The sequence below is a fragment of the Rhinoraja longicauda genome, chromosome 3 (assembly GCF_053455715.1).
Source record: "Rhinoraja longicauda isolate Sanriku21f chromosome 3, sRhiLon1.1, whole genome shotgun sequence".
In the NCBI taxonomy this organism is placed as follows: Eukaryota; Metazoa; Chordata; class Chondrichthyes; order Rajiformes; family Arhynchobatidae; genus Rhinoraja; species Rhinoraja longicauda.
The window spans coordinates 69,963,768-69,989,531 of record NC_135955.1 but is presented as its reverse complement, the minus strand read 5'-3'; the positions used below and the strand labels follow the sequence as shown (position 1 = coordinate 69,989,531).

At 41.0% G+C, this 25,764-nt stretch overlaps 1 protein-coding gene across 9 annotated transcripts in view; it reads left to right on the top strand.

The window, feature by feature from the left end:
* The window catches only part of apc (APC regulator of WNT signaling pathway), a 163,111-nt gene that overhangs the window by 101,458 nt on the left and 35,889 nt on the right, over positions 1–25,764 (top strand). For 5 of the 9 annotated variants that reach the window (XM_078396346.1, XM_078396347.1, XM_078396345.1 and 2 more), the window contains 4 exons: positions 12,064–12,265; positions 16,335–16,443; positions 21,373–21,486; positions 24,612–24,695. In XM_078396346.1, coding sequence (XP_078252472.1) covers positions 12,064–12,265; positions 16,335–16,443; positions 21,373–21,486; positions 24,612–24,695 — 509 coding nt within the window. Of the gene's footprint in view, positions 1–12,063; positions 12,266–14,001; positions 14,147–16,334; positions 16,444–21,372; positions 21,487–22,832; positions 23,259–24,611; positions 24,696–25,764 lie in introns of those variants that run through there. The other 4 variants (XM_078396349.1, XM_078396348.1, XM_078396354.1 and 1 more) reach the window with 3 other exon arrangements.

Sequence of the window (25,764 nt, the reverse complement as noted above, 5' to 3'; positions counted from 1 at the left end):
TTCATTGTTGCTGGTCCAAGATAAACTTGGTTATATTTTCAATTAGGAACTTGAGGCTCTTGGCCATCTCAACTTTAGGACCATTGAAGTTGATCGGGGCGTGTACTCCACCTCATTAAAGAGCTACTTCGTCTTGTTGACATTGAGGGAGGCTGTTGTCTTGATACCATATTACTAAGCTCTCTGTCTCCTTCCTGTACTCCTTCTCATCATTATTTGAGATCCAGCCCAAGGCAGAGATGTCATCTGAAAACGTGCAGATTTAGTTAGAGTAGAATTTGGCCTACAGTAGGTAATATATGGGGACTGTAGGAAGGGGCTGAGAACATATCCTTGCAGGACACCATTGTTGAGAATTATTGGGGGAATGTTTTGTCGCCTATCCTCACTGACTGTGCTCTATGGGTCAGTAGTCAAGGACCCAGTGGCAAGGTGGGTGCTGATTCCTAGGTCCAGAAGTTTTGAAATAAGTTTGTTTGGTATTATGGTGTTATGAAGGCAGAGCTATAGTCAATAAATCAAAATCTGATGTAGGTGTAACAGGGAGTAGAAGTGGTCAGATTTTCCAAACTGGTTAGTGGAGCAGTAGGAGTCTTTGGTTGTGTAGCAGTATTCAAGGTTGTTTGGGCCTTTTGTGGGGAAGGAGACATGCTGATAGTATTTTGGCAGTACAATTTTGAGGTTGGCCTGGTTGACATCCCCAGATAATATGTATCATGCCTCAGTGTACTTTGTTTCAAGGCTATTATGTCACATATCGAGTGATATTATGTATTATTGGCTTTAGTACAGTTTGCTGCATGAGATCCAAATATGACACTTGGCTGAGTAATAACTCTTCTGATAAACATAAAAGAGATGCCACACCATCACATCTTCTAGATGCCAAATTGAAGAAGCTTCTGTTTATTTTCACGGTTGGACATAAATTATTTAATTGCATATTTCAAAAAGTTTTCCTTGTGGCCTGGACAACATGTAAGACTCAACTAAATCAGTTTTTCTGCCAATTAAAAATTTGGCTGATATACTTGCCAGTCTCATTTAATTGGTGACACTTCAAAAAAACTTAATTTGCTAGCACAGTCCTTTGTGAAGGATTGTGAGTTTTGCAAAGTAGAGCTATGGCTACTTAAGTAAATCTAATAAAATGCACATGTATTAGAGAGATGAACATGGTGAATATTTTTTCATAACCTGTAATTTCTTGAATTTGTGCTTTTTTTATTTTAGGCCTTTTAGACCACCTTGTTTGATGTAAATCAACTGAAGATTTAGATTATATTGTACTGTTTCTGTAAAAAATTAGCACTTCCTCTTTAACATAGGGGTTATAAAAAACCCATAAAATAGGGTCTTGTGTTATAAAAATGTCACCTGATCATTAATCATTCAACACACGAGTATTGACATCAGAGCATAAAATAATAGAAATATATGGCAGAGGGGGGTCGATTCTCTAACATCAGATAAATGTTACGTAGTCTACTACCACTCTCATAGTCTGTAAACCTGCATATAGTCATACAACATGAAGGCCGGCCCAACTTGCCCTTGCCGGCCAACATGCCCTATCTACGCTAGTCCCACCTGGCAGCGTTTGGCGCATATAATCCAAAACCAATCCTCCCATGTACCTGACAAACATTTAAATTCAAGGTTCAAGGTCTTTTATTGTCATGTGTACCAATTAAAGTACAGTGATATTCGATTTACCATACAGCCATACCATCTGCAGTCGGGGCGATCGAAACTCCCGCAGCCGGTGGTCGTACCTGCCTCAACTACCTCCTCTGGCTGCTCATTACATATACTTACCACCCTTTATGTAAAAAAAAATCGCCTCTCTGGTCCCTATTAAATCTTTCACTCCTCCCCCCCCGCCCCCTCACCTTAAACCTATGTCCTCTGGTTCTTGATTCTCCTGCTCTGATAGTTTAGAGATATAGCATGGCAACAAGCCCTTTGGCCCACTGAGTCCACGCTGACTGTCGATCACCCTTCATAGTAGTTCTATGTTACCCCATTTTCTCATCCACTCGCTATGCACTCAGGGTAATTTACAGAGGCCAAGTAACCTACAAATCACATGTTGTTGGGATGTGGTAGGAAACCGAAGCACCCGAAGGAAACCCACACAGTCACAGGGAGAATGTGTAAACTCCACACAGACTACCCGAGGTCAGGATTGAACTCTGGTCACTGGCGCTGTGTGGTAGCAGCTCTACCAAAGAAAAGTACTCTGGTCTATCCAGTTTGGCGTAACTGGTGCTGTAAATAGTTCCAGTATAACCTCGCTGAGCTTTTTTAAGCTTTGGCTAGTAAAGGAAGGCATTTATCTGAATGCCTTTTTAATGACCCTGTTGATCTGACTTACTGCCAAAGGCATGTGGGCAGACATTCCGAGGTCTCTCGGTGGTTCCTTCCTACACATTTTGTCTGCCCCACTCCAAAATCTACTCAAGATATGCCTACTTTTAAGAAGTTCTCTCTCCGACGAGAGTTCTGCAACATTCTCTCTTGCTGCACCCCCTCCGTGATTATTCCTGCTCTCCGACTCTACGATTGTTACTTTTTTGCATACCTTTCATTCATTTAATTTAGTTTAGAGATACAGTGCGGAAACAAGCCCTTTGGCCCACCAGGTCTGCGCCGACCAGCCATCCCCACACACTCCACACACTAGGGACAATTTGCACATACACCAAGCCAATTAACCTACATACCTGTACATCTTTGGAGTGTGGGAGGAAACCAAAGATCTCGGATAAAACCTGCGCGGTCACGGGGAGAACGTACAAACTCCGTACAGACAGCACCCGTAGTCTCCCGTGCTGCAAGCGCTGCAAGGCAGCACTCTACCGCTGCCCCACTGTGCCGTCCTATTTGTTCTATATCTATCGTTTCCCTTTCCTCTGACTCTTAGTCTGATAAAGGGTCTCGACCTGAAATGTCACCTTTTCCTTTTCTCCGGAGATGCTGTCTAACCCGCTGAGTTACTCCAGATTTTTGTGTCTCGGTATCCTGCCATTGATTATATGTTCCCCTACCCTATTGCTCCTACCTGAACACATTTCAACTCAAGAAGTCACAAAATGGTAGAGTAAACCAGCATGTCAGGCAGCATCTCCAGAGAGATAATGTTTCAAGTTAGAACCTATGTTCAGACTGATTGTAGTAGGGGGGAAAAAAGCTAGAAGAGAGGTGGGGACGGGATAAAGTGTGTCAACTGATAGATGGATATAGGCGTGGGGTGGGAGGAGGGGAGGGTGGGTTGATTGGCAGATGGTTGAACAAAGGCCAGAGATGAAAAGACAAAAGGTGCAAGATTAGGATGGAAGATGTATGAAATGTGAAGCCTGAGGAAGGAAAACAGGTGAAAAGGGATGGGGTGGGGATAGGGTGTGGGGAGTTTGTAGGTTAGTTACCTAAAGTTGTCCTGCTCCCATTTTTTTCCCAGCTTTCTTTCCCCATACTGCAATCTGCCTGAAAAAGGGTCCTGACCAAAAACGTCTGTTATCCAAGTTCTCCAGAGATGCTGCTTGACCCGTAACATACTTTGTGTCTTCTTTTGTAAACCAACAATTGCAGTTCCTTACATTTCAACTTTTCGAGACTAAATTCCATTTGCCACCTCACTGCCAAACTGATTAGTTTATTGATAATCTCATGCAAATTCAAATATTTGCCACCTTGCTGTCAATCACAGAATTAATAATCTGCAAACTTCATCATATATCATGCATTTAAATCTAGTTTGCTTTTTTTTGCTGTCTGGTTTCCTTACTGAAAGTTAAGCAAAGATGTAACAAAAACAGAAAGGATGATAGAACTCAGCCAATTTGGTAGCATCAGGGGGAAAGAGAAATAACATCAATTCAGGACAGAAACCTGCCATGTATCTTTTTTCACAATAATATGACTATGTGAGAACATATAACTGTTTATAATGTGTTTGTGTTATTCCTTTATCTGCTTTATGATGCTGGAATTTGTGACACTAATATATTTCTGTATGTTCAAGGTCATAAACAGCATCGAAGCCCAGAAAATGTAGAAATTGAACTTCAGATGCACCAAAAAAGCCAAACTATGTTTAATTGGATTCTGAGACTCATTTCCCGTTATTGCTACCGGTGTGCTTTGAGGAGAAGAAATGAAATCTAAAGTATGATTGATGCAAGAAAAGTTTCTAAGATTTCTAGTGCGACGTTATTGTAGAAGAATTAAGTTAATACATAGTTAATTACAGTATTTCACTCACCGGGTCTTTTCAATATTCAATTATTCCTCACTGAGACCAGAGATTCTTCATAGGGATCGGTGTTGGGTCCAATGTTGTTCATTATTTATATTAACAGTTTTGATGAGAGTGTAGGTGGCATGGTTAGTGGCTTGTGGATGACATTGCGGGGGCTGTGCGTGTCGTTTGCCTCGGTAGGGGTCGAGCTGCCTGTCCGTGGGTGCGGGGGGAAGAGAGGGGAAGTTTTTGTTGCCTCCATCACAGTGAGGGGGTGTTTGGAGTCACTGTGATGGATGTTTGTGTTGGGGTCGGGTGTCCTGTGTTCTTTTCTTTTTGCTGTATTTTGTGTGACTGCTGAAATTTCGCTCGGTGTTGTGCCGAGTGACAATAAAGTGTTGTTATGTTATGTTATGTTAAAATTGGTGGTCTGGTGGACATGGAAGAAATTATCTCAAATTTCACAGGGATCTTGATCAACTGGGACAATGGGCAGAGGAATGGCAGATGGAGTTTCATTCAGTCAAATCAGATGTATTGCATTTTTGACGAATAAACCAGGACACTATTTACACAGTAACTGGAAAGGCTCTGGGGAATGTTGTGGAGCAGAGAGACCAAGGGGTGTAGGTACATAGTTCCTTTAAAGTACCAACACAGGCTGACGGAGTAAAGACGATGTTTGGCATGCGTGCCTTCATCGGTCAGGGTATTGGGTACAGGAGTTGGGACATCATGTTACAGCTGCATAAGATGTCGTAAGACTTAATTTGGAGTACAAAGTGAAGGAAGGATGTCAATAAACAGGAAAAAGTTTTACATGAATGTTACTGGAACAAGAGGGTTTGAGTGGTAAGGAGAGGCTGGATAGGCTAGGACATATTTCCCTGGAATTAAGAAAGCTGAGAGGTGATCTTGGAGATATATATGTCATGAAGGGGATAGATAAAGTGAATAGCCAGTCTTTTTCCCCAAGGTAGGGGATTCTAAAACTCGAGGGCATAGGTTTAAGCTTAGAGGGGCAAAATTTCAAAGGTACCTGAGGGACAACTTTTTCACATGGATGGTGGTAGAAGAGAAGGATAGAAAATGGTATAGGCAGGTAGAATTAAGGTATTTTAAAGACATTTGGACAGGTACGTGGATAGGAAAGGGTTGGAGGGATATGAGCCAGAGCCAGGCAAGTGAGACTGGTTTAGTTAGGCAGCTTGATTAACATGGACGTTGGCAGGATGGCCTGTTTCTGTGCTTAGTAGCTCGATGACTCTGAGTCATCCAGTGTGGAAACAGGCCTTTCGGCCCAACTTGCCTACACCGGCCAACAATGTCCCAGTCCCACTTGCCTGTGCTTGGTCCATATCCCTCCAAACCTGTCCTATCCATATACCTGTTTAATTGTTTCTTAAACAATGGGATAGTCCCAGCCTCGACTACCTCCTCTGGCAGCTTGTTCCATTCACCCACCACCCTTTGTGTGAAAAAATTACCCCACAGATTCCTATTAAATCTTTTCCCCTTCACCTTGAACCTATGTCCTCTGGTCCTCAATTCCCCTACTCTGGGCAAGAGACTTTGCATCTACCTGATCTATTCCTCTCATAATTTTGTACACCTCTATAAGATCCCCCCCTCATCCTTCTGCGCTCCATGGAATAGAGACCCAGCCTACTCAACCTTTCCCTGCAGATCACACCCTCTAGTCCTAGCAACATCCTCGTAACTCTTTTCTGAACCTTTTCAAGCTGGACAATGTCTTTCCTATAACATGGTGCCCAGAACCGAACACTATATTCTAAATGCGGACTCACCAACGTCTTATACAACTGCAACATGACCTCGCAACTTCTACACCCAATACTCTGACTGATGAAGGCCAATGTGCCAAAAGCCTTTTTGACCACCTTATCCACCTGCGACACGACCTTCAAGGAACCATGCACCTCTGCTCTACAACACTACCCAGAGGGCCTACCATTTCCTGTGTTCTTCCTGCCCTTGTTCGACGTGCCAAAATGCAACACCTCATAGTTCTCTGTATTAAATTCCATAAGTTAAGACTAAGTTATTTAGTGGAAAATGGGGCAGATTTTCTCTGTCCCAAAATTCTGGTTGTGAGCCAATGTGCTACCCTGTTTGTTCCATCTTGGTTCCCAGCAGTCGTCTTTTCAAAATGCTGCAAATCTAAACTGACTAGAATTGCTGAAAGAACCCAACAGATACGGGCGGCGCAATGGTGGAGTTACTGATTTACAGCGCTAGACACCCAGGCTCAATCCTGATTACAGGTGCTGCCTGTATGGTGTTTGTCCATTCTCTCTGTGACTGCGTGGGTTTTCTCTGGGTGCTCCAGTTTCCTTCCACTCTCCAAAGATGTACAGGTTTGTAGGTTAATTGGCTTCGGTAAAAAATTGTAAATTGGTCTTGCAGTGTAGGGTAGTGTTAGTATATGGCATGGTCGCTGGTCAGCGCGGACTTGGTGGGCTGAAAGGCCTTTTTCTGCGCTGTGTTTCTGAAGTCTAAATACTGTGCACATCAGAAAAATAAAGATGTTAATATGTTAAGATCGTGTGCTGAATTCTTCAAATTAAAATAAGTATGTGATTTTCATAACAAAATATCTTGTATTTTCTGTGCAAATCAAATTTGTTGTTTGCCTGCCAGAATTTGTTTGGTTAATGCTTAGTTATCCCTTTTTATATGCTCATTGATTATTGAATAAATTCTATTAAGCGTTCTCAACTGCATTCATATCATAAAATCCACAAATCTGGAAGAATAGGAATATAAAAAGCACAGCATGAAAAGCACAGCATGAAAATTAGTGGCAAGTATTGTATAACAGTAAACTTCCAAGAGTCAAGTCAAGTGTATTTGTCATATATACTGCTTCAGTACCTTTGACTCCTTCCTCCTAGCCAATTTAAAATCTATATGCCCAGCTCACCATAGATTTCATGTGTTTAAACCTTCCCGATTCACTTCCAATGAGAGACCTTATAAAAGGCCTTGCTAAACTCCATGTCACTAACATCCACTACCCCTTGTCTCCATCATCAGTCCACTTGATGACCTTCAAAAAACACTTTGTGAGACACGATTTCTAACACACAAGGCCATGCTGACTACCTCTAATCAGTCCGTGCCTATCCAAATGCTGATTGATCCTGTTTCTAAGAATCTCCTCTAACAACTTTCCCTCCACTGACGTCAGGTTCAACGGCCTGTCGTTCCTTGGCAACTCCTTGCTGCTCATGCTAATGGTACAATATCAGCCACCCTCCAGTCTACCGGAACTTCACTTGTGACTAAAGATGATGCAAATATCTTTACATGGGTATTCACAGTTTCCCACGAGATCCTAAGATATACTTACTCAGGCTTGGTAATCTTATCCACCGTAATGCACTGTAAAATAAGTTAAGTCATAGATGCAGAATTAGGCCATTCAGCTCATTGAGTCTACTCCGCTATTCAAGCATGGCTGATCTATCTTTCCCTCTCAGATTCATTCTGCTTTGTCCCCATAACCTTTGAAACTATTACTAATCAAGAACCTGTCAATCCCCACTTTAAAAATCCCTAATGTCTTCTCCCCCACAACTGTCTGTGGCAATGAACTCCACAGATTCACCACCCTCTGACTGAAGAAATTCCTCCTCATCTTTCTAAAGACACTTCCTTTTATTCTATGGCTGTGCCGTCTGGTCCCAGACTCTCCTACTAGTTGAAACATCCACACCACATCAACTCTATCCAGGCCTTTCACTAATCGGTAAGTTTCAATTAGATCCCCGCTCATCCTTCTAAACTCCAGTGAGTACAGGCCCAGTGCCGTCAAACGCTCATCATACGTTAACTCAATCATCCCTGGGATCATTCTTGTAAATTGTCAAAATTACCAATATCTCTTCTTTGGTAATTGATATCACAACTCTGCCTCAATTCCTTAGCTTCCATAATTATCTCCCCAGTAAAAGTGGATGAGGTGTTCATTTAATATCTCTCCCATCTCTTGTGGTCCTACACAAAGAAGGCAATGCTGATCTTTAAGGAGGCCTATTCTTTCTGTTGCTGTTCTTTTTGTAATATACCTGAAGAATCTCTTGGGGTTTTCCTTTACCTTGCCAGCCAGCTCCATTTTGCCTACCTAATTGCCCGAAGTGTACTCCAACACTTTTTAAAAATGTATTCCAAGTACTTAATTTTAGTTTTCCTGGTATTTTAATTTTATAATGTATAATATTTCATTTTTAGTACTTTTTGAATGTTTATAATATCAAAAATATTCACCAATGTCTAAGTTGTTTGGTAGCCTTGCCAGCCAGTTCAATCTGGAGGCATGCTTTAGTTAGCTATTAAAGCATTCCCTTGGGTTTATAATTATAAAGCACAGCGCATGGTATTGATTAAGCTAAAGTTGACTTTGTTCAGGAAGTTTTTGCCAGGCCATCTACTCCAGGTAGAAGTTGAGCAATGGGTGAGCACTGAATGGATATGACTTGTTGCTCCCAGGAAATGAATAGAAATTATGCTTAAAGGGCATTACACTGACTGTAAAGTGTCTTGGGATATCCCGAACTCATGATTGGCACGATTCAAATGCAATTGAAGCAAGCAGAAATAAAGCAGTTTGCCTGAAGATGATAGATGCATGCCTAATTCTAGGTGGAAAAACAAGAATCGTCTTGATGTACTCTGTTACCCCATCCTTGATCAGAAGAATTTGCATTGATTTTCGCATTGCTTTTGATGAATATTACTTTAAACATTTAATGGGTCACAATTAGGAAAATATAATTTTTAATGGATTTTATGGAATACCAAAGTTGTTTAGGGGGGAGAAAGTTGGAAAAGAAGAGGGAGCAGGTCAAAGCCTGGCAATTGATAAATGGATACGGTTGAGAGGGGTTTTTCATTGACAGATAGTTGTACAAAGATCAGAGATGAAAAGATGAAAGGCTGTGAGATAAGGAGATAAGAGGCATGAAATGTGAAACCGGAGATAGGAATATAGGGCATGGGGAAAGGGGGCAGGATTGTGGGAGAAATGGGTGTCATCCAGATGGGCACAAGGAAGAGGATGGGGGAAAGGGATGTGGTGTGTTTGGTGAGTTACCTAAAATTGAAGAATTCAATATTGATATTGTTGAGTTGTAAGCAACCGAAGCGGAATATGAGTTGCTGTTCCTCTACTTTGTGCTTGGCATCACTCTGGCAATAGCGTAGGTCGAGGACGAAAACGTCTGAATGGAAAGGAAAGTTAAAATTGATTGCAACCAGGGGATCCATCATGCCTTGGCGGACTGTGTTCAAATGTTTGGCAAAACCTTCACCTAGTCTATGATTGACCTTGCGAATTAACTTGAATTTCTGTTGCATTTTGTATCAAGACTGGAATAATGGTGATTGAGAATGACTGTTTGACTGACCAGAAATTGAATTGTAAATACAGTGAACTACCCTTCAGCATTTTTTTGCGCCTTGTTGTTGTTTTACCTGCCGAAATGCAATATTTTCCATTACTTCCAAGCTAAAATATCACATGATATTCAATACTGTTGTTAATGCCTTAATTTCAGGATGGCCTTCCACCAAGATCTTTTGGTGAACCTTTTAAGGGGAGGCAACATTCCAATTTTCATATTTCCTTATGCCAACTCAGAGCCAACCCTTTCATCCATTCATTTCTCTGAACATGTTCTCATATATTCATTAATTCTACCATCCACACTATATTTGCAGCAACTTGCAGTGGCCAATTAACATTCCTAACCTGCACGCCTTTGGGATGCAAGTGAAAACTCAATGGTCAAAGGGTATAATATTACTCCTTATACTCAAAACTGTAGGTTGAGATTGAACCCAAGTTGCCGGAACTATGAGTCAGCAGCTCCACTGTGCCACTTTGTGTTGTGCAGCAAGGCATGTTAGTCATAGAGTCATAGAGTGATACAGTGTGGAAACAGGCTGTTCGGCCTAAGTCGCCCACACCAGCCAACAATGTCCCAAATACGTTAGTCCTACTTGCCTGCGCTTGGTCCATATCCTTCCAAACCTGTCCTATCGATGTACCTGTCTAACTATTTCTTAAACGATGCGATAGTCCCAGCCTCAACTACCTCCTCTGGCAGCTTGTTCCATACACCCACCACCCTTTGTGTGAAAAAGTTACCCCTCGGATTCCTATTAATTGTTTCCCCTTCACCTTGAACCTATGTCCTCTGGTCCTCGATTCCCTTACTCTGGGCAAGAGACTCTGTGCATCTATCTACCCGATCTATTCCTCTCGTGATTTTGCATATCTCTATAAGATCTCCCCTCATCTTCCTGCGCTCCATGGAATAGAGAGCCAGCCTGCTCCACCTCTCCATAAAGCTCACACCCTCCAGTCCTGGCAACATCCTCATAAATCTTTTCTGAACCCTTTCAAGCTTATATTAGTATTGGAATTTTGTTTTGCGGGTGTTTAATCTAAGGTCCATTCTTTTAAACATTTCAGCAAAAATTAGTTAAAGATGACTTGGAGTTCAGTCTCTGAATGGGTCCGGAAGTGACATAGGTCAAAAAGAATAGTAGTAGAATTAAGCCATTCGGTCCATCAAGTCTACTTCGCCATTCAATCATGGTTGATCTATCTCTCCCTCCTGACCCCATTCTCCCGCCTTCTCCCCATAACCTCTGACACCTGTACTAATCAAGAATCTGTACATAGATCGAGCAATTTATAATTTCTCCTGTAGGTTACCTTTACTCCAGTGGAAAAATTGTGGAGGTCAAAATCGGCAACAGTATGACTCTATTTAGCTCAATTATTGCCCGATTTCGGGAATAAGGATTCCTCAGCAAGTTCCATCGCAGAAAGATTACCGAGAGGACATTGGAAATATTAAATGAGTGTTCTTTAAGGTTTTTATTTTTTACAAAAGTGACATTCTCATCAAGTTGTGACTGACTGCGGCAAATGATTGCTCAAGTTGGAGAAGGAACAACCACAATGTGCTGAGTATCTTGAATCTTTTTGTTGGGAGCGTTAGGATGTCCACCGGTTAAGTGTTTCTTGCCTCACTTATGGGAGAATGTATGAATGTATGGATCCCACATTGATTTTGCCATCCACTACAGAATTTGCAGAGCTGGAGTAGAAGCAGGCGAGGAACTACTAAACAAGGAAGGTTTGCCTGCAAACTCCTTAGTTGGTGTCAGATGCCTGAAAGCTGAAATGATCATCTTCATCTTTCAGTCTTCCTTTGTGCTTATCATTTCATCCATTGTTGAATTTTTCACCTCATTGACATTGCTTACATGTCACATTCAGCCAGAATTGCTCCAGCACAGGAAGAGGGAATTTGGCCCATCAAACCTGTAGCAGCTTAATGTTTAGCTTACTTTTTCTTCAACTACTAAGTTTTGAAAAACACTGAACTTGCTATCACTGCTCATTTAGGCAATGAATTCCAAATCAGTAGAATGCAGTGTTACCATTGTGGGGAACACATTCTCATATCATGATTGGAATTGTGCTTTTATATCTATATCTGGGCCAAGGTTGTAATATGGTCTGATACTGAATGCCCTTTGTTATACCAAAACTAATCATAATGGGCCTTGATTGTTGTTGCTGAGCAAATGTTGCCTGGTGGCACACTAGTGATGGTACCTGTAGATTTCTGAATAGTTTCCTTTCTTCTGAATATTTGGATTCATTTTATTATGTTATTCTAAGATCGTCTTATGATAGTTATGTAGTTTTAGAGAAATGTTCCTTAATTCATTATACATTTTTAAGAAATATCTGACTCAATACATATATTTTTGTTTTTCAGAATTGAATTTGGAGTGTGCAAATTCACTTGCGATAAAATTAAGGCCAAAGATGTCACTGCATTCATATGGAAGTCGAGAAGGATCAATGTCTGGTCGGTCAGGAGAGTGTAGCCCAGTTCCAGTTGGTTCAATTCCAAGAAGGGGGTTGATCAGTGGAAGCAAAGAAAGCACTGGCTACTTGGAAGAGTTAGAAAAAGAGAGGTACATCTTGTTTTAGCTGTAGTTAATATCTTATAATATAATTTGTTTCTTTGATCAATAGCACAACAGCAATTTCTGAGTCACCCATGTCTTTCACTTGCACTTTGCATGCATGCTAACAAAGGGGTTCAAAAATGTGTGTAGATTCATTAATTGTCTGCAATTCGATGACAATGCATTAGATGACAAGTAACAATGCATATTTTCCGCTTGACACACTTTACCTTTTTCACATATTTCATTTTAAATATTTGTGAAAATTATTATGAATACCAATATGAACAATGAACTACTGTTACACTGGGGGAAAGGGTTCATTACTAGGGATGTCAACAAGGTTTGAAGAAGACACTTCCAAACTAGTGCCTGTCCTGCAGTACCAGAGGATCAGACATCCGTTACCACTGCTATTCCATCATCAAAGATGCCAATGGCTCCATCCTCTGCCCTCACTTTTGGAAATCAGACCACCTTGCTGTGCTCCTTCCTGCATATAGGCAGCAATTGAAGAGTGCAGCTCCAGGGGTGAGGACTGTCCAGAGCTGATCAGGGGACTCTTACCTGCCCTCTGTTCAGTGCTACAACAGAGTTCAGGAATTCTATCACAGATAATTGCAAGAGTTAACCTGGAGGACAATGTACATGCATATCTGTTTGTATTGTACCACCATCCTAGATAATATATTTTTAAATATAGAGATGGCTATATGGAGACGTCTACGTAACATGTAGTAACAGTTAAAGTCTTTTTGCCAAAATTTGGATGAGAGTAACATGCATGTCTTTATAGTTATTTCAAAAGCTGAGATTGCCAACACATTTTAGATCATTTCCAATGCTGTCGGGAAAGCATAAGAGTATTGGTTACAATTTGGAAATTGATCCAATTGATGCTTTTCTTTTTCAAAATGCTTATGGCATGGAATTTAGTGATGTCTCTAAGAAGGTGATTACCTACAATGGATTTAAGGCTTCTTTTAAATTCCCTTGTGAGAAGCTACTAAGAATTTGCTTTGAAGGTTGTACATTTTTTGAAGGTTGAATTCTGAGGTAATAACATTATTACCTCAGAATAAAGATTATTATCTCAATGGTGTCAGGCTAGGTAAAGGGGAAGTGTAACGATAACTTGGTGTCCTTGTACACCAGTCACTGAAAGTAAGCATGTTTTGGGGGCTAGTCCCTTTCAGTTTTCTCTTCAGCATATACAGATGAGGTGGTATACTTTGGATCTTGGGCAGTTTCTTCTCCCCTCCATACTTTGCTCTTGTCATCACTCTGATATAAGTTAATCTTTGTCTCATCTGTCCACAAGACCTTTTTTCCAGAACTGTGGTTGCTCTTTTAAGTACTTGGCCATCTGTAACCCGGCCATCCTATTTTTGCGGCTAACCAGTGGATTGCATCTTACAGTGTAGCCTCTGTATTTCTGATCATAAAGTCTTCTGAGGACAGTGGTCATTGACAAATCCACTCCTGACTCCTGAAGAGTGTTTCTGATCTGTCAGACAGGTGTTTGGGGGTTTTCTTTCTGCTGTGGAGGTCTTCCTTGGCCTGCCAGTCCCTTTGGGATTAATAAGCTCATCTTCTTAATGATGTTCCAAACAGTTGATTTTGGTAAGCCTAAGGTTTGGCTGATGTCTCTAACAGTTTTATTCTTGTTTCTCAGTCTCATAATGGTTTCTTTGACTTTCATTGGCACAACTTTGGTCCTCGTTGATAAACAGCAATAAAAGTTTCCAACGGTGATGGAAAGACTGGAGAAAAGACAAGGTGCTGAGAACTCTCTTGAAGGAGGCAATTAAACACACCTGAGCAATTACAAACGCCTGTGAAGCCATGTGTCCCAAACATTATGGTGCCCTGAAATGGGGGGACTAGGTATAAACACAGCTGTAATTTCTACATGGTGATACCAAAATGTATAAAAATGGCCGTTATTAAAATCTGATAATGTGCACTTTAACCACATGTGATTTTTTCTATTACAAATCTCAAATTGTGGAGTACAGAGGCAAATAAATAAATGATAGATCTTTCACCCCTCCCAACCCTTCCGAATTTGGCGGAAAATTTCCGCTTTCTTATTTCATTTCCGCCATTCTGATTTGCCTCACATATTTCCGCAAAACAGTCGGTAATTGCAATTTGTCTATTCGGCCGCTAGAGGTCGCTAGGAGTTCCGCGCGAAATCCCCCCGGCCCTGTAAGTCTCCCCAAAAATGAGACACCTAGGCTGGGCAAGGCAGCCAATCTCGACCTCATCGGGACTTCCATGGCTGATCGGTGGGTTGAATTTGCAACCTGCGGCAATCTGGAACTCTAGCGCACCTGGAGCCAGCACATCTATCCCCATAGCTGGCTTCCTTGGCCAGCTGGATAAACCAGCATGAAAATTATTTCAAGGGTTCCACAAGGGTAAAAAGGTTGAGAAACCTGTGCAAGATGGTATAGGAGTGATCGAAATTACCGACTGTTTTCAGATGGTCAATATCGATGCGTTGTATTGCGATCCTTGTTAGCACGGTCACAGACTCGCGCCAAGAAATCCTTCCGTATGCTTAGTCGAGTCGCATATATCAACTCTTTCTACATAACTTAGACATCCATTTTATGACCAATGTTCTTTTATTCAATACCAAGAGAATTGGGATGTGTAAGGAAAATGCAAAATAGAAAAAACAAAACAAAACAATTTTTTCTTTGTGTTGCAATAAGTAACTCTGTTCAATAACCTTTCTATAAATAGCAGAATATACTCATGATAGGCCTGACATTGTACATGTAGTCCAAGATCTACAGACGGTTGGAAATAATAGATGTTTTTCACACATGAATGTAGCGCAACGCGTATGCGCATTTGGTGTGCATCCTTTTTTTTACTGAGAATTTGCATTACGCGTCATATTATGAATTTTGATGTAAAATTCCGAATTTTGGACATAAAAATTATTATAATAATATATTCCTTTATTTGTCCCACACCGGGGAAATTTGCAGTGTTACAGCAGCAAAGTAGATAGCAAGAGACATTCATTATAAATAAAAATAAAGATAAGGATAATTGTCATCATTTACTGTGGTTTTTTTTAACTGTTACTGTTAACTGGTCTGTTGACTGGTCTGCTGGGAGTAGTGCTGGTTGTGCAGTCTCACATCAGCGGGAAGGAAGGACCTCCGATATCTCTCCTTCACACACTTGAGGTGAAGGAGTCTGTCACTGAAGGAGCTACTCAGTGCAGTGACAGTGTCCTGCATGGAGTGGGAGTCGTTGTCCAGCAGCGATGTTATCTTTGCCATCATCCCCCTTTCTCCCACCGCCTGTACTGAGTCGAGGGGGCAACCCAGGACAGAGCTGGCCTTCATGATCAGCTTGTCAAGTCTCTTCCCCTCCGCTGCTGAGATGCTGCTGCTCCAGCAGACCACTCCATAGAAGATGGCTGATGCCACCAAAGTGTTGTAGAAGGTCCTGAGCAGTGCCCCCTGAACTCCAAAGGACCTGAGTCACCTCAGCAGGTAAAATCTGCTCTGGCCCTTTTTGTACAGTGCATTGATATTTTTGGTCCAGTCAAGTTTATTGTTAAGGTAAACACCCAGATACATAAGTTATATGAATTTACAAATTATATGAATTTGTAAAATCAAATGTTGGGAGGTCTGGGCATTTGTCCCAAACATTATGGAGGGCACTGTATCTCTGTGCATCCATAGACAGTTAGAGCTGTTGAAGCAATCTTCATGTGTCAGAATCTGGGTGGGATAACATTGGTGGCAGTGGAGGCAATTCGATAACTTAAGTTGGCATGCTGTGGAATTCCATCTGCTGTTAATCTTTGACCTGAAGTTGTTTAATTGATTCCAAGAAGACAGGAGTAGATTCACCTTGATCTAAAGGTAACACATTGGACAGTATATGATACAAAGCTGCTGTCTTTGGAGAGCAGCATGACATCTAAATTAACATTGAAATTGCCCATGGCAATATGACCTTTCATTAGACAGATATTCCTGACATTGTTTTAAATATCTATAAGTGCATTGTAACAGTAGAATTTTGTTTTATTTTATAGATCTTTGTTACTTGCTGAGATTGAAAAAGAAGAGAAAGAAAAGGATTGGTATTATGCTCAGCTTCAAAATCTTACAAAGAGAATTGATAATCTCCCTCTTACAGAAAATGTAAGTTCAAATCCAATTCTATTTTTGGTATGAAATAGAAACATAATTTTATAAGATTTCTTGTATTGTTTTTACCTTTTTATTTGTTACATTGCAATTAAGACCATTACTGTAAGAAAAAATGTATGTTCTTAACACATTAAAGGAAGCATTTGCAGAATTTAAAAAATATATCAGATACCAGCAATGATGAGTGAAAAGGGTACCTGTGTCCCGTAAGCCCTCGATCAGAGAATTCTAATGAATCATTGCAAGGAGAGCTTTAGAAAAGGGTTACTTTAATGTGAAATTGAAATAACTGAAGTTGACATGAAAAGTGTGGTCTTTAAAAGAGAATGATGGACAGAACAGTATTGCATGACTACAGAACCTAGAAATAAATTACAAAGATCGAAAAGGGAGAAGCTATTGGAATTCTTGTAGATGTGAGTAAAGAATTTGAAATTAGTGCAGTGATGGATATGGAGTTTCGTAATTTTTCTGACTGAAATAATGGGAGAATGGGCATCATTTGGGAATGAATATGTACAATAGAATTTGGTTTAACGTCCTGGAAAGCCTGCAAATTATTTGTGAGACCACTTGAGTCATAAGGCAGGAAAGGTATGGTGAAAATGTGAGCTGTAGTGGTATATATTTAAGAATAGATATACAGTGCCATGCCTGTATATAGATAGTCATGTTAATGGTAGGATGGAGGCTTTTACGATCAGTATGGGTGTCAGAGGTTATGGGGAGAAGGCAGGAGAATGGGGTTAGGAGGGAAAGATAGATCAGCCATGATTGAATGGCAGAATTGACTTGATGGGCCGAATGGCTTAATTCTATTCCTATTCCTGATGACTAGCCAAGGGACAAGCAACCAAGTCCTTTACTGGTCGGGAGCAAATTTGACTTGAAATCAATTCTTCCTCTTCACTTAAATTTTAAACATCATTCAGTTGAATGGTAGCAGTTGAAGAATCAAGTCTTTTGAGGAGGTGACAAAGGTGATCGATGAGGGTAGGGCAGTAAATTTTGTCTATATAGATTTTAGTAAGGCATTTGGTAATCCCCCACGGTAATCTGACCCAGAAGTTTAAAATGACCTGGTCATATGGATTCAGAACTGGCTTAATGTCGGAAAACAGGGTTATGGTGGAAGGACAATATTCGGGATGAAAATGAATGTAGTCAGATTGGTTAGTGAATTTGCAGATGATACCAAGATTGGTGAGTCCAACGACGTGAGTGTTAAAGACTGATGCATTCACAGCCTAATTCAGCTGGGAGTGCAAATTTGATGATCATCTTGGCTTCCTCCTGAAACTCCACCATCGCAGAAGTCAATCCCCACCCAATTTGATTCAATCCATCGATTATCAATAAAAGCTGAGAGCATGGGAAACAGCAAAAACAATGAGATGTGACAACATCCTGGCTGGAGTACCGAACACCTGTCTCCAGGACAAGTTACATCTGAAACCAATCTGTTCTAGTAAATTACAAATGTGGCGTCTACTCTAATTTTAACAAAAGGCAGGAGAAATCCAACCTGACTGATTAACTAATCAGTCTACTTTCAGCCATCAGCAAGCATTAGAATCTGGTGTCCAAATTGACCTCGTGCCACTTTCTCACCTTGTCAATTATGTTCATTTTGGGATTTTGCCAGGATTATTCTGCTGCAGACATCATTGTACTTTTAGTCCAAAGAATGGCCTTATTAGAGCTGAATTCTAGAAGTGAAGTGAGAGCGACCACATTGATAAATGATTAACTGTGGCATCAAGGAGCACTGGTAAAGCTGATTTCAGTGGACATTATAATGCTTGGAGTTTTACCAATGATTGGAGGGGGAAGTTTCTCGCAAACAAAGTTGGTGCTGCCAACAAAGAAATGTGCTGCCTGAAGAGGTGTTGAAGACAGATACTCACACTATTTAACAATCATCTAGACAAATACCTGAATCACCAAGGCAACAGAATGCTACGGACCTATTGTGGGTCAATGGAATTAGTCTGGAGAGGTACAATGGGTACTGTGATATAGTGGCCAAAGGGCCTGTTTCTCCTATATCTCTCAATGACATACCTCCAAGGAAGGAAAGTGGTTGTGGAGGTTGGGGGTCAGCCCTCCCAGTCCCAGGAGATCAATCCAAGGGTTCCGCAGGATGTTTCCTAGGCTTGATTGTCAATTATCTTTCTTCAGTCATAGGTTCAGAAGCAGGGATGCTTGTTGATTGTACAGTGTTCAATTTAATTTGCAACTTGTTCTCAAAGTAATGTGTTTTGGTGTCACCATCTCAATGTTATGCAAACTGAGGGGTAACTTTTTCACACAATGGATGGTGGGTGTATGGAACAAGCTGGATCATGCCGTATAAATGCTAGATAAGGGCAATAGGGAGTCTTCTTGCAGTTCAAAGGATCTACCATGACCTTCATTGGCTGTGCCATCACCAAGTCTCCCACCGTAATAATACTGAGATTCACCATGGACTAGAAACCAAGGCCAGTACTTAAATACTTTTGCTCAGAGTCTGGTCATCCTGAGCTGCCTCCTGAGGCCTTTTCAGAAACATCAAATGTGATTTATCTAAAGTTTTAAAACTTCTGATTTTCAAATTGCTTTATTATTTAATTGGCATTTTATTTTTGAATATGAGTCACCATTATTTGAATAATGTTCCTTTTAAGCAAAACAATTGTAAACAAAAAAAATGTAAAGAACATCAGCCAAGTGAGGTGCTTTTAAGTGTGCTGACAAAAGCTCGGGATTTACACACCCTTGTTAGAGTGAAGGGCAAGGCAGGCAAACATAAGGAAGCTTGGCTGATGAGAGAAATTGAGGCTTTGGTCAAGAATAAGAAGGATGCATGGGACAGGCATAGGCAGCTGGGATCAAGAGTGTCCCTGGAGGAGTTTCGGGAACTAAGGAGCAAAGTATAAAAGGAAATTAGAAGGACAAAAAGGGTCCAGGAGATAGATCTGGCAGATGGCATTAAGGACAATCTCAAGAGATTTTATAAATACATAAGGGGGAAAAGGGTAACTAAGTGAGAGAGTGGGACCCCTCAGGAATCAAAGAGGTCAACTCTTTGTGGTGCCACAGGAGATAGGCAAGGTCCTCAATGAGTATTTCTGCTCTGTATTTACCGAGGAGAAAGACAGGAGGATGGAGGAACTTGGGGCAGTCAATGCAAGTGTCTTGAGAACAGTCAGTGTTACGGTCGAAGAGTTGTTGCAGGTACTATCATGTATGAAGTAGACAAATCTCCAGGGCCTGATCAGCCATATCCGAGTACATTGTGGGAAACCAGAGAGGAAATTGTGGGAACCCTGGTTGAAATACAGGAGAGGTGCCGGACGACTGGAAGGTGGCAAATGTTGTGCCTCTATTCAAGAAGGGCTACAAGGAAAATGCTGGGAACTATAAGCAAGTGAGGTTAACATCTGTAGCTGGAAAGTTACTAGAGAGTATTCTGCGGGATAGGATATACAGGCATTGAGACGGACAAGGACTGATTAGGGATAGTCAGCATTGTTTTGTACATTGGAGGTCGTATCTCACAAATTTGATTGAGTCTTTTGAAGACATGACCAAAAAGGTCGATGAAGGCAGAGCTGTAGATGTTGTATTTGTTGAGGATGTTGTAGATGTTGAGAACTTCAGCAAAGTATTCAACAAGGTTCCGCGTGGTAGGCTGCTCTGGAAGGTTAGATCACATGGAATCCAAGGAGAGATAGATGAATGGATTGAAAATTAACTTCATGGAAGGAAGCAGAGGGCGATGGTGGAAGCTTGCTTCTCGAAATGGAGGCCTGTGATTAGTGGTGTGCCTCAGGGTTCAGTGCTGGGCCCCTTACTGTTTGTCATCTATATCAATGATTTGGTGAGAACATACACAACGAGATAAGCAAGTTTGCAGACGACACAAAGTGCGTTGTTTTGCAGACTGCGAAAATGGTTGTGAAAAATTGCAGCAGGATCTTGATCTTATGCGATTGGCCAGGTGGGGTGAGGAATGGTTGATGGAATTCAATGCAGAGAAATGTAAGTCTAACATGGTGAATGGTAGGGCTCTGGGGAGTATTGTGGAGCAGGGGAATCGAGGCATACAGGTGCATGGCTCATTGAAGGTGGAGTTGCAGGTAGATCGGGTGGTCAAAAGGGCTTTTGGTACATTGGCCTTCATCAGACAGAGTATTGAGTATAGAGCTGGGAGATTACATTGCAGTTGTATGAGACTTTGATGAGGTCGCATTTAGAGTATTGTGTTCAGTTCGGGGCACCGTGTTATAGGAAAGATGTTGTCAAGCTGGAAAGGGTACAGAGAAGGTTTACGAGAATGTTGCCAGGACTAGAGGGTCTGAACTACAGGGGGATGTTGAGTTGGCAGGGACACTATTCCTTGGAGCACAGGAGGATGATAGGAGATCTTATAGAGGTGTATAAGATCATGAGAGGAATAGATCGGGTAGATGCACAGAGTAGATGAATCGAGGACCAGAGGACATAGGTTTAAGGTGAAGGGGGAAAAGATTTAATAGGAATCTGAGGGGTAACTTTTTCACACAAAGGATGGTGGGTGTATGGAACGAGCTGCCAGAGGATGTAGTTGAGGCTGGGACTATCCGTACATTTAAAAAACAAACAGGTACATGGATAGGACAGGTTTGGAGGGATATGGACCAAATGCGGGCCGGTAGGACTAGTTATCAGGGACATGTTGGCTGGTGTGGGCAGGTTGGGCTGAAGGGCCTGTTTCCAGGCTGTATCACTATAAGACTCTATGACTCAATAAAGCATTACTGCCATCGTTTTATCTCCCCAAAGCTATAATCAAATTTTCTTACCGTGAATTTATAATTGTTCTCAAAGTAATGTGTTTTGGTGTCACCATCTCAATGTTATGCAAACTATATTGAACTGGTCAACTTTGGACAGTTTTCTCTGCAGACGGACATGACTAGAAGGCAGTTAGAGTATGAAGCACGGCAAATTCGATCTGCAATGGAGGAACAACTGGGAACATGTCAGGACATGGAGAAGCGAGCTCAGGTAGTATCAAAATTGTGCAATTAAAATATATTTGGATGTTTTTTTGTCATCATGGCATATAAGAAGGCCTTTGGCACATCATTAACTGCCATCTCTGCAAAGCAATCCAGTTAGTCCTGATCCCCCACACTATCTTCATGATCCTTCATTTCATTTGCTTAAGTGCCTATTCAATTTCCTTTAAAAATAATTAATCATCTCTCTCCCACTGTTCTCATACTCATAATTCCAGTTCATTACCACGTGCAACATTAAAAAAATATATTTGCATTCCTTCAACACCTCTGAACCAAAATATAAAACTGTATGTGGCACTGCCAGACTTGCTGGGATTTCCCAACGTTCTCCATATTTCACATCTTTTGCAAATGCTGTGTTCTGTACCTTGTATGTTGTGTGCATATTTTTGTATGGTTTTCTGCCAAAGCTGAACAAAATATGCAAAGAATTTTGCTCACAAATTATAATTTTTTCATTGAAAAGTAGACTAATCTTTTTTAATCAATTCTTTATCATTTAGCCGTTGGAGCTTTACATTAAAACCTGAAGGTGGCTTTTTAGGTTGAGAAATAAACGCAGGGGGTCAACTTCCTCTGCATTCAATAAAATCAAGGTTGATCTGTTCTCAGCCTCATCTACATCTCCCCATCCGTTAGATTCATAAAGTTGTACAGCATGGAAATAGACCTCTTTGCCTGCCTCATCCATTCTTACCACGTAGTGTGAATTGTGAGGAAGATGCAATAAGGCTGCAGGGTGACTTGGACAGGTTGTGTGAGTGGGCGGATACATGGCAGATGCAGTTTAATGTAGATAAGTGAGGTTATTCACTTTGGAAGTAAGAATAGAAAGGCAGATTATTATCTGAATGGTGTCAAGTTAGGAAGAGGGGATGTTCAACGAGATCTGGGTGTCCTAGTGCATCAGTCACTGAAAGGAAGCATGCAGGTACAGCAGGCAGTGAAGAAAGCCAATGGAATGTTGGCCTTCGTAACAAGAGGAGTTGAGTATAGGAGCAAAGAGGTCCTTCTACAGTTGTACCGGGCCCTGGTGAGACCGCACCTGGAGTACTGTGTGCAGTTTTGGTCTCCAAATTTGAGGAAGGATATTCTTGCTATTGAGGGCGTGCAGCGTAGATTCACTAGGTTAATTCCCGGAATGGCGGGACTGCCGTATGTTGAAAAGCTGGAGCGATTGGGCTTGTATACACTGGAATTTAGAAGGATGAGGGGGGATCTTATTGAAACATATAAGATAATTAGGGGATTGGACACATTAGAGGCAGGAAACATGTTCCCAATGTTGGGGGAGTCCAGAACAAGGGGCCACAGTTTAAGAATAAGGGGTAGGCCATTTAGAACGGAGATGAGGAAGAACTTTTTCAGTCAGAGAGTGGTGAAGGTGTGGAATTCTCTGCCTCAGAAGGCAGTGGAGGCCAGTTCGTTGGATGCTTTCAAGAGAGAGCTGGATAGAGCTCTTAAGGATAACGGAGTGAGGGGGTATGGGGAGAAGGCAGGAACGGGGTACCGATTGATAGTGATCAGCCATGATCGCATTGAATGGCAGTGCTGGCTCGAAGGGCTGAATGGCCTACTCCTGCACCTATTGTCTATTGTCTATTGTCTGTTCTCGCCAATTCCATTTGTGTTAGGCCGCTAACCTTTATGTCTTCCAAGTGCCTGCCTAAATGCCTTTTTGATATCCACCACCTCTGGCAGCTGATTTCCAGGTCACCATCATCCTCTGAAGAAAATTTATTCAGCAGTTGCCAGGTGCATGTCTTCTCCGTTCTTTCTATTGATACCACACCCTTCCAGTCAAATAGCATTCAGAACTGTACACAAGACTCCAAATGCAGTCTAAACAAGTCCAAACAAATTGTGTACAGCTGTAACATGGCATCCCATCTCTTATATTCATTGCATGAAGGAAAGCATGGTAAATTTATTTTTCACTATCCTATCCACCCATGTCACTACTTCATTGAACTATTGACTTACATCCTTAGGGCACTCTGTAGATCAGTGCTCTTAAGATCCTGTTGATTGTTCTGTGTATTATTTCAGAATTTGACTTTGTAGTACTTCACACTTTTCTGGATTAAATTCCATCTGCCACTGCTCCACCAAAGTTTTCAGCTAATCTGTGTCCCACTATATCCTTGGTCAACTTTCTTCACTATCTACTACTTCCAATTTTCATGGAAAGACTAGGTGCTGAGAGCTCTCTTATACCTGCATTAAGGAGGCATTTAAACACACCTGAGCATTTACAAACACCTGTGAAGTCATGTGTCCCAAACATTATGGTGTCCCAAACATTATGACTATGTAAAAACACAGCTGTAATTTCTACATGGTGAAACCAAAATGTATAAAAATACCCTTTAATAAAATCTGACAATGTGCATCACATGTGATTTTTTTTCTGTTTACAAATCTGAAATTGTGGAGTACAGAGGCAAATAAATAAATGACGGGTCTTTGTCCCAAACATTATGGAGGGCACTGTATGTTGGACCTTGTTAATTCTCCAATGGTAGAAAAATCTGTCTCAACCTTGAATGTATTCAATGCCTTAAGTCCGTTAGGTCAAAAAGGTAGAGAATTGCAAAAATTCATGATATGGTGAGAGGAAATTCTTTGTCATGACTTTGGAAAGATAAGGTTTAATATTGGTTTCAATAAGTTCAAAATATGATTGTAAAATCACATAAACTTAAGTTTAATTTTTGTATTCTTTCCTGTTTTGTAAAGAGTAAAAGATCAAATCTGTTAACATAACTCAAACTTTCCATCAGAAAGAACATCAATATCCAAAATTATGAAATGTGTAGGAAAGAACTGCAGATGCTGGTTTAAATCGAAGATAGACACAACATTTTGGAGTAACTCAGCGGGACAGGCAGCACTTCCGGAGAGAAGGAATGGGTGACATTTCGGGTCGAGACCAGTCTGAAGCAGAGTCTCGACCCGAAACGTCATCCATTCCTTCTTTCCAGAGATGCTGCCTGTCCCGCTGAGTTACTCCAGCATTTTGTCTCTATCCAAAATTATGAATACTGACACAGTTAACTGCGGAGAAGAGAGAGTTCCCTTTTCTAACTTTAGTTCATCCGAATGCAGATGAGAGTTGTACGGATTCAGCAAATAGAGAAGGAAATGCTTCGTTTACGCCAACACTTACACTCCCAAGCAGCAGAAACTGAGGTCAGTTTGTCTTTATTTGATTTGGAAACTGTGAATTTATTCTAATTGCATTGTTGATTTTGATTATTTGGATTTAAAGCAAGGCAGATTTCATTCTGTGAATAATCTAATCAAGCAAAGTCTCATCTTGTTATGTAGAAATAAGGCATTGCAGATGCTGGTTTACAAAAAAAATGTGAAGTTTCTGGTCATGACCCTTCTTCAGATTGAAGATGTCACCTATCCATGTTCCCCAGAGATGCCTCACACTCTGAGTTACTTCAGCACTTCGCATTTCAAGTTGTTAAACTGGCTTGTATAATCTGTTTTCAACTGGGGTATCCATATGGAACTACAAGGATTTTTCAAAAAAATAATTTACGTAATATCTCACTTTTTTGAACTATCGATGTTTGAGGGAAATGAAGTTACAGAATCTGGAATCATGCCGTACTAAAATGTGCCATTTGGTTCACAACCTCCCTAGCTGTGGGTTCAAGTTTGCAACCACCCTGGATGGAATAAAAATCCTCTTATCCCTTTAACCTTTCTTACTCTCCACCTAAAACCTATGCCTTTTTTTTACATTATAGAGAACAAAATCTCAGTATTCACCCTTATTTGTTCCACTCATAAATGTCTATTCATCTATCTGGTACCCCAGCATGAGTATGTTCTTCAGAGGTGATCCATTCATTTTTGCCTGAGTGATGTATGGGAAATACAAAGGGACAGCTGCATTAGGCCATGCTTTCCCAAGATGGCAGTTGAAGTATCATCCAAGTAGTATTGTATTTTTCTGGGTCATGTCAGGAATTTTGAGAATTGTTGGAATTGTGCTCCTCCCAGCATGTAAAAAGTTATCTCCGTAGAATCCTCACTTCACCGTTATATGAGATGGAAAGGCTTTGGGGTGTCAGGAGGCAAGTCACATAAAAGTATGCAGCATCTGATCTGTTTGATTAACCACAGAGTTTGTGGTTGGTCTGGTTGAGTTTCTAAACAGAGTTTTGAAAGGGGGGTGGGGGGTTAGTATAAAAAAATAATGTTGCTTTCCACATGACATCCTGTACCTAAGTGATTGTGTTTA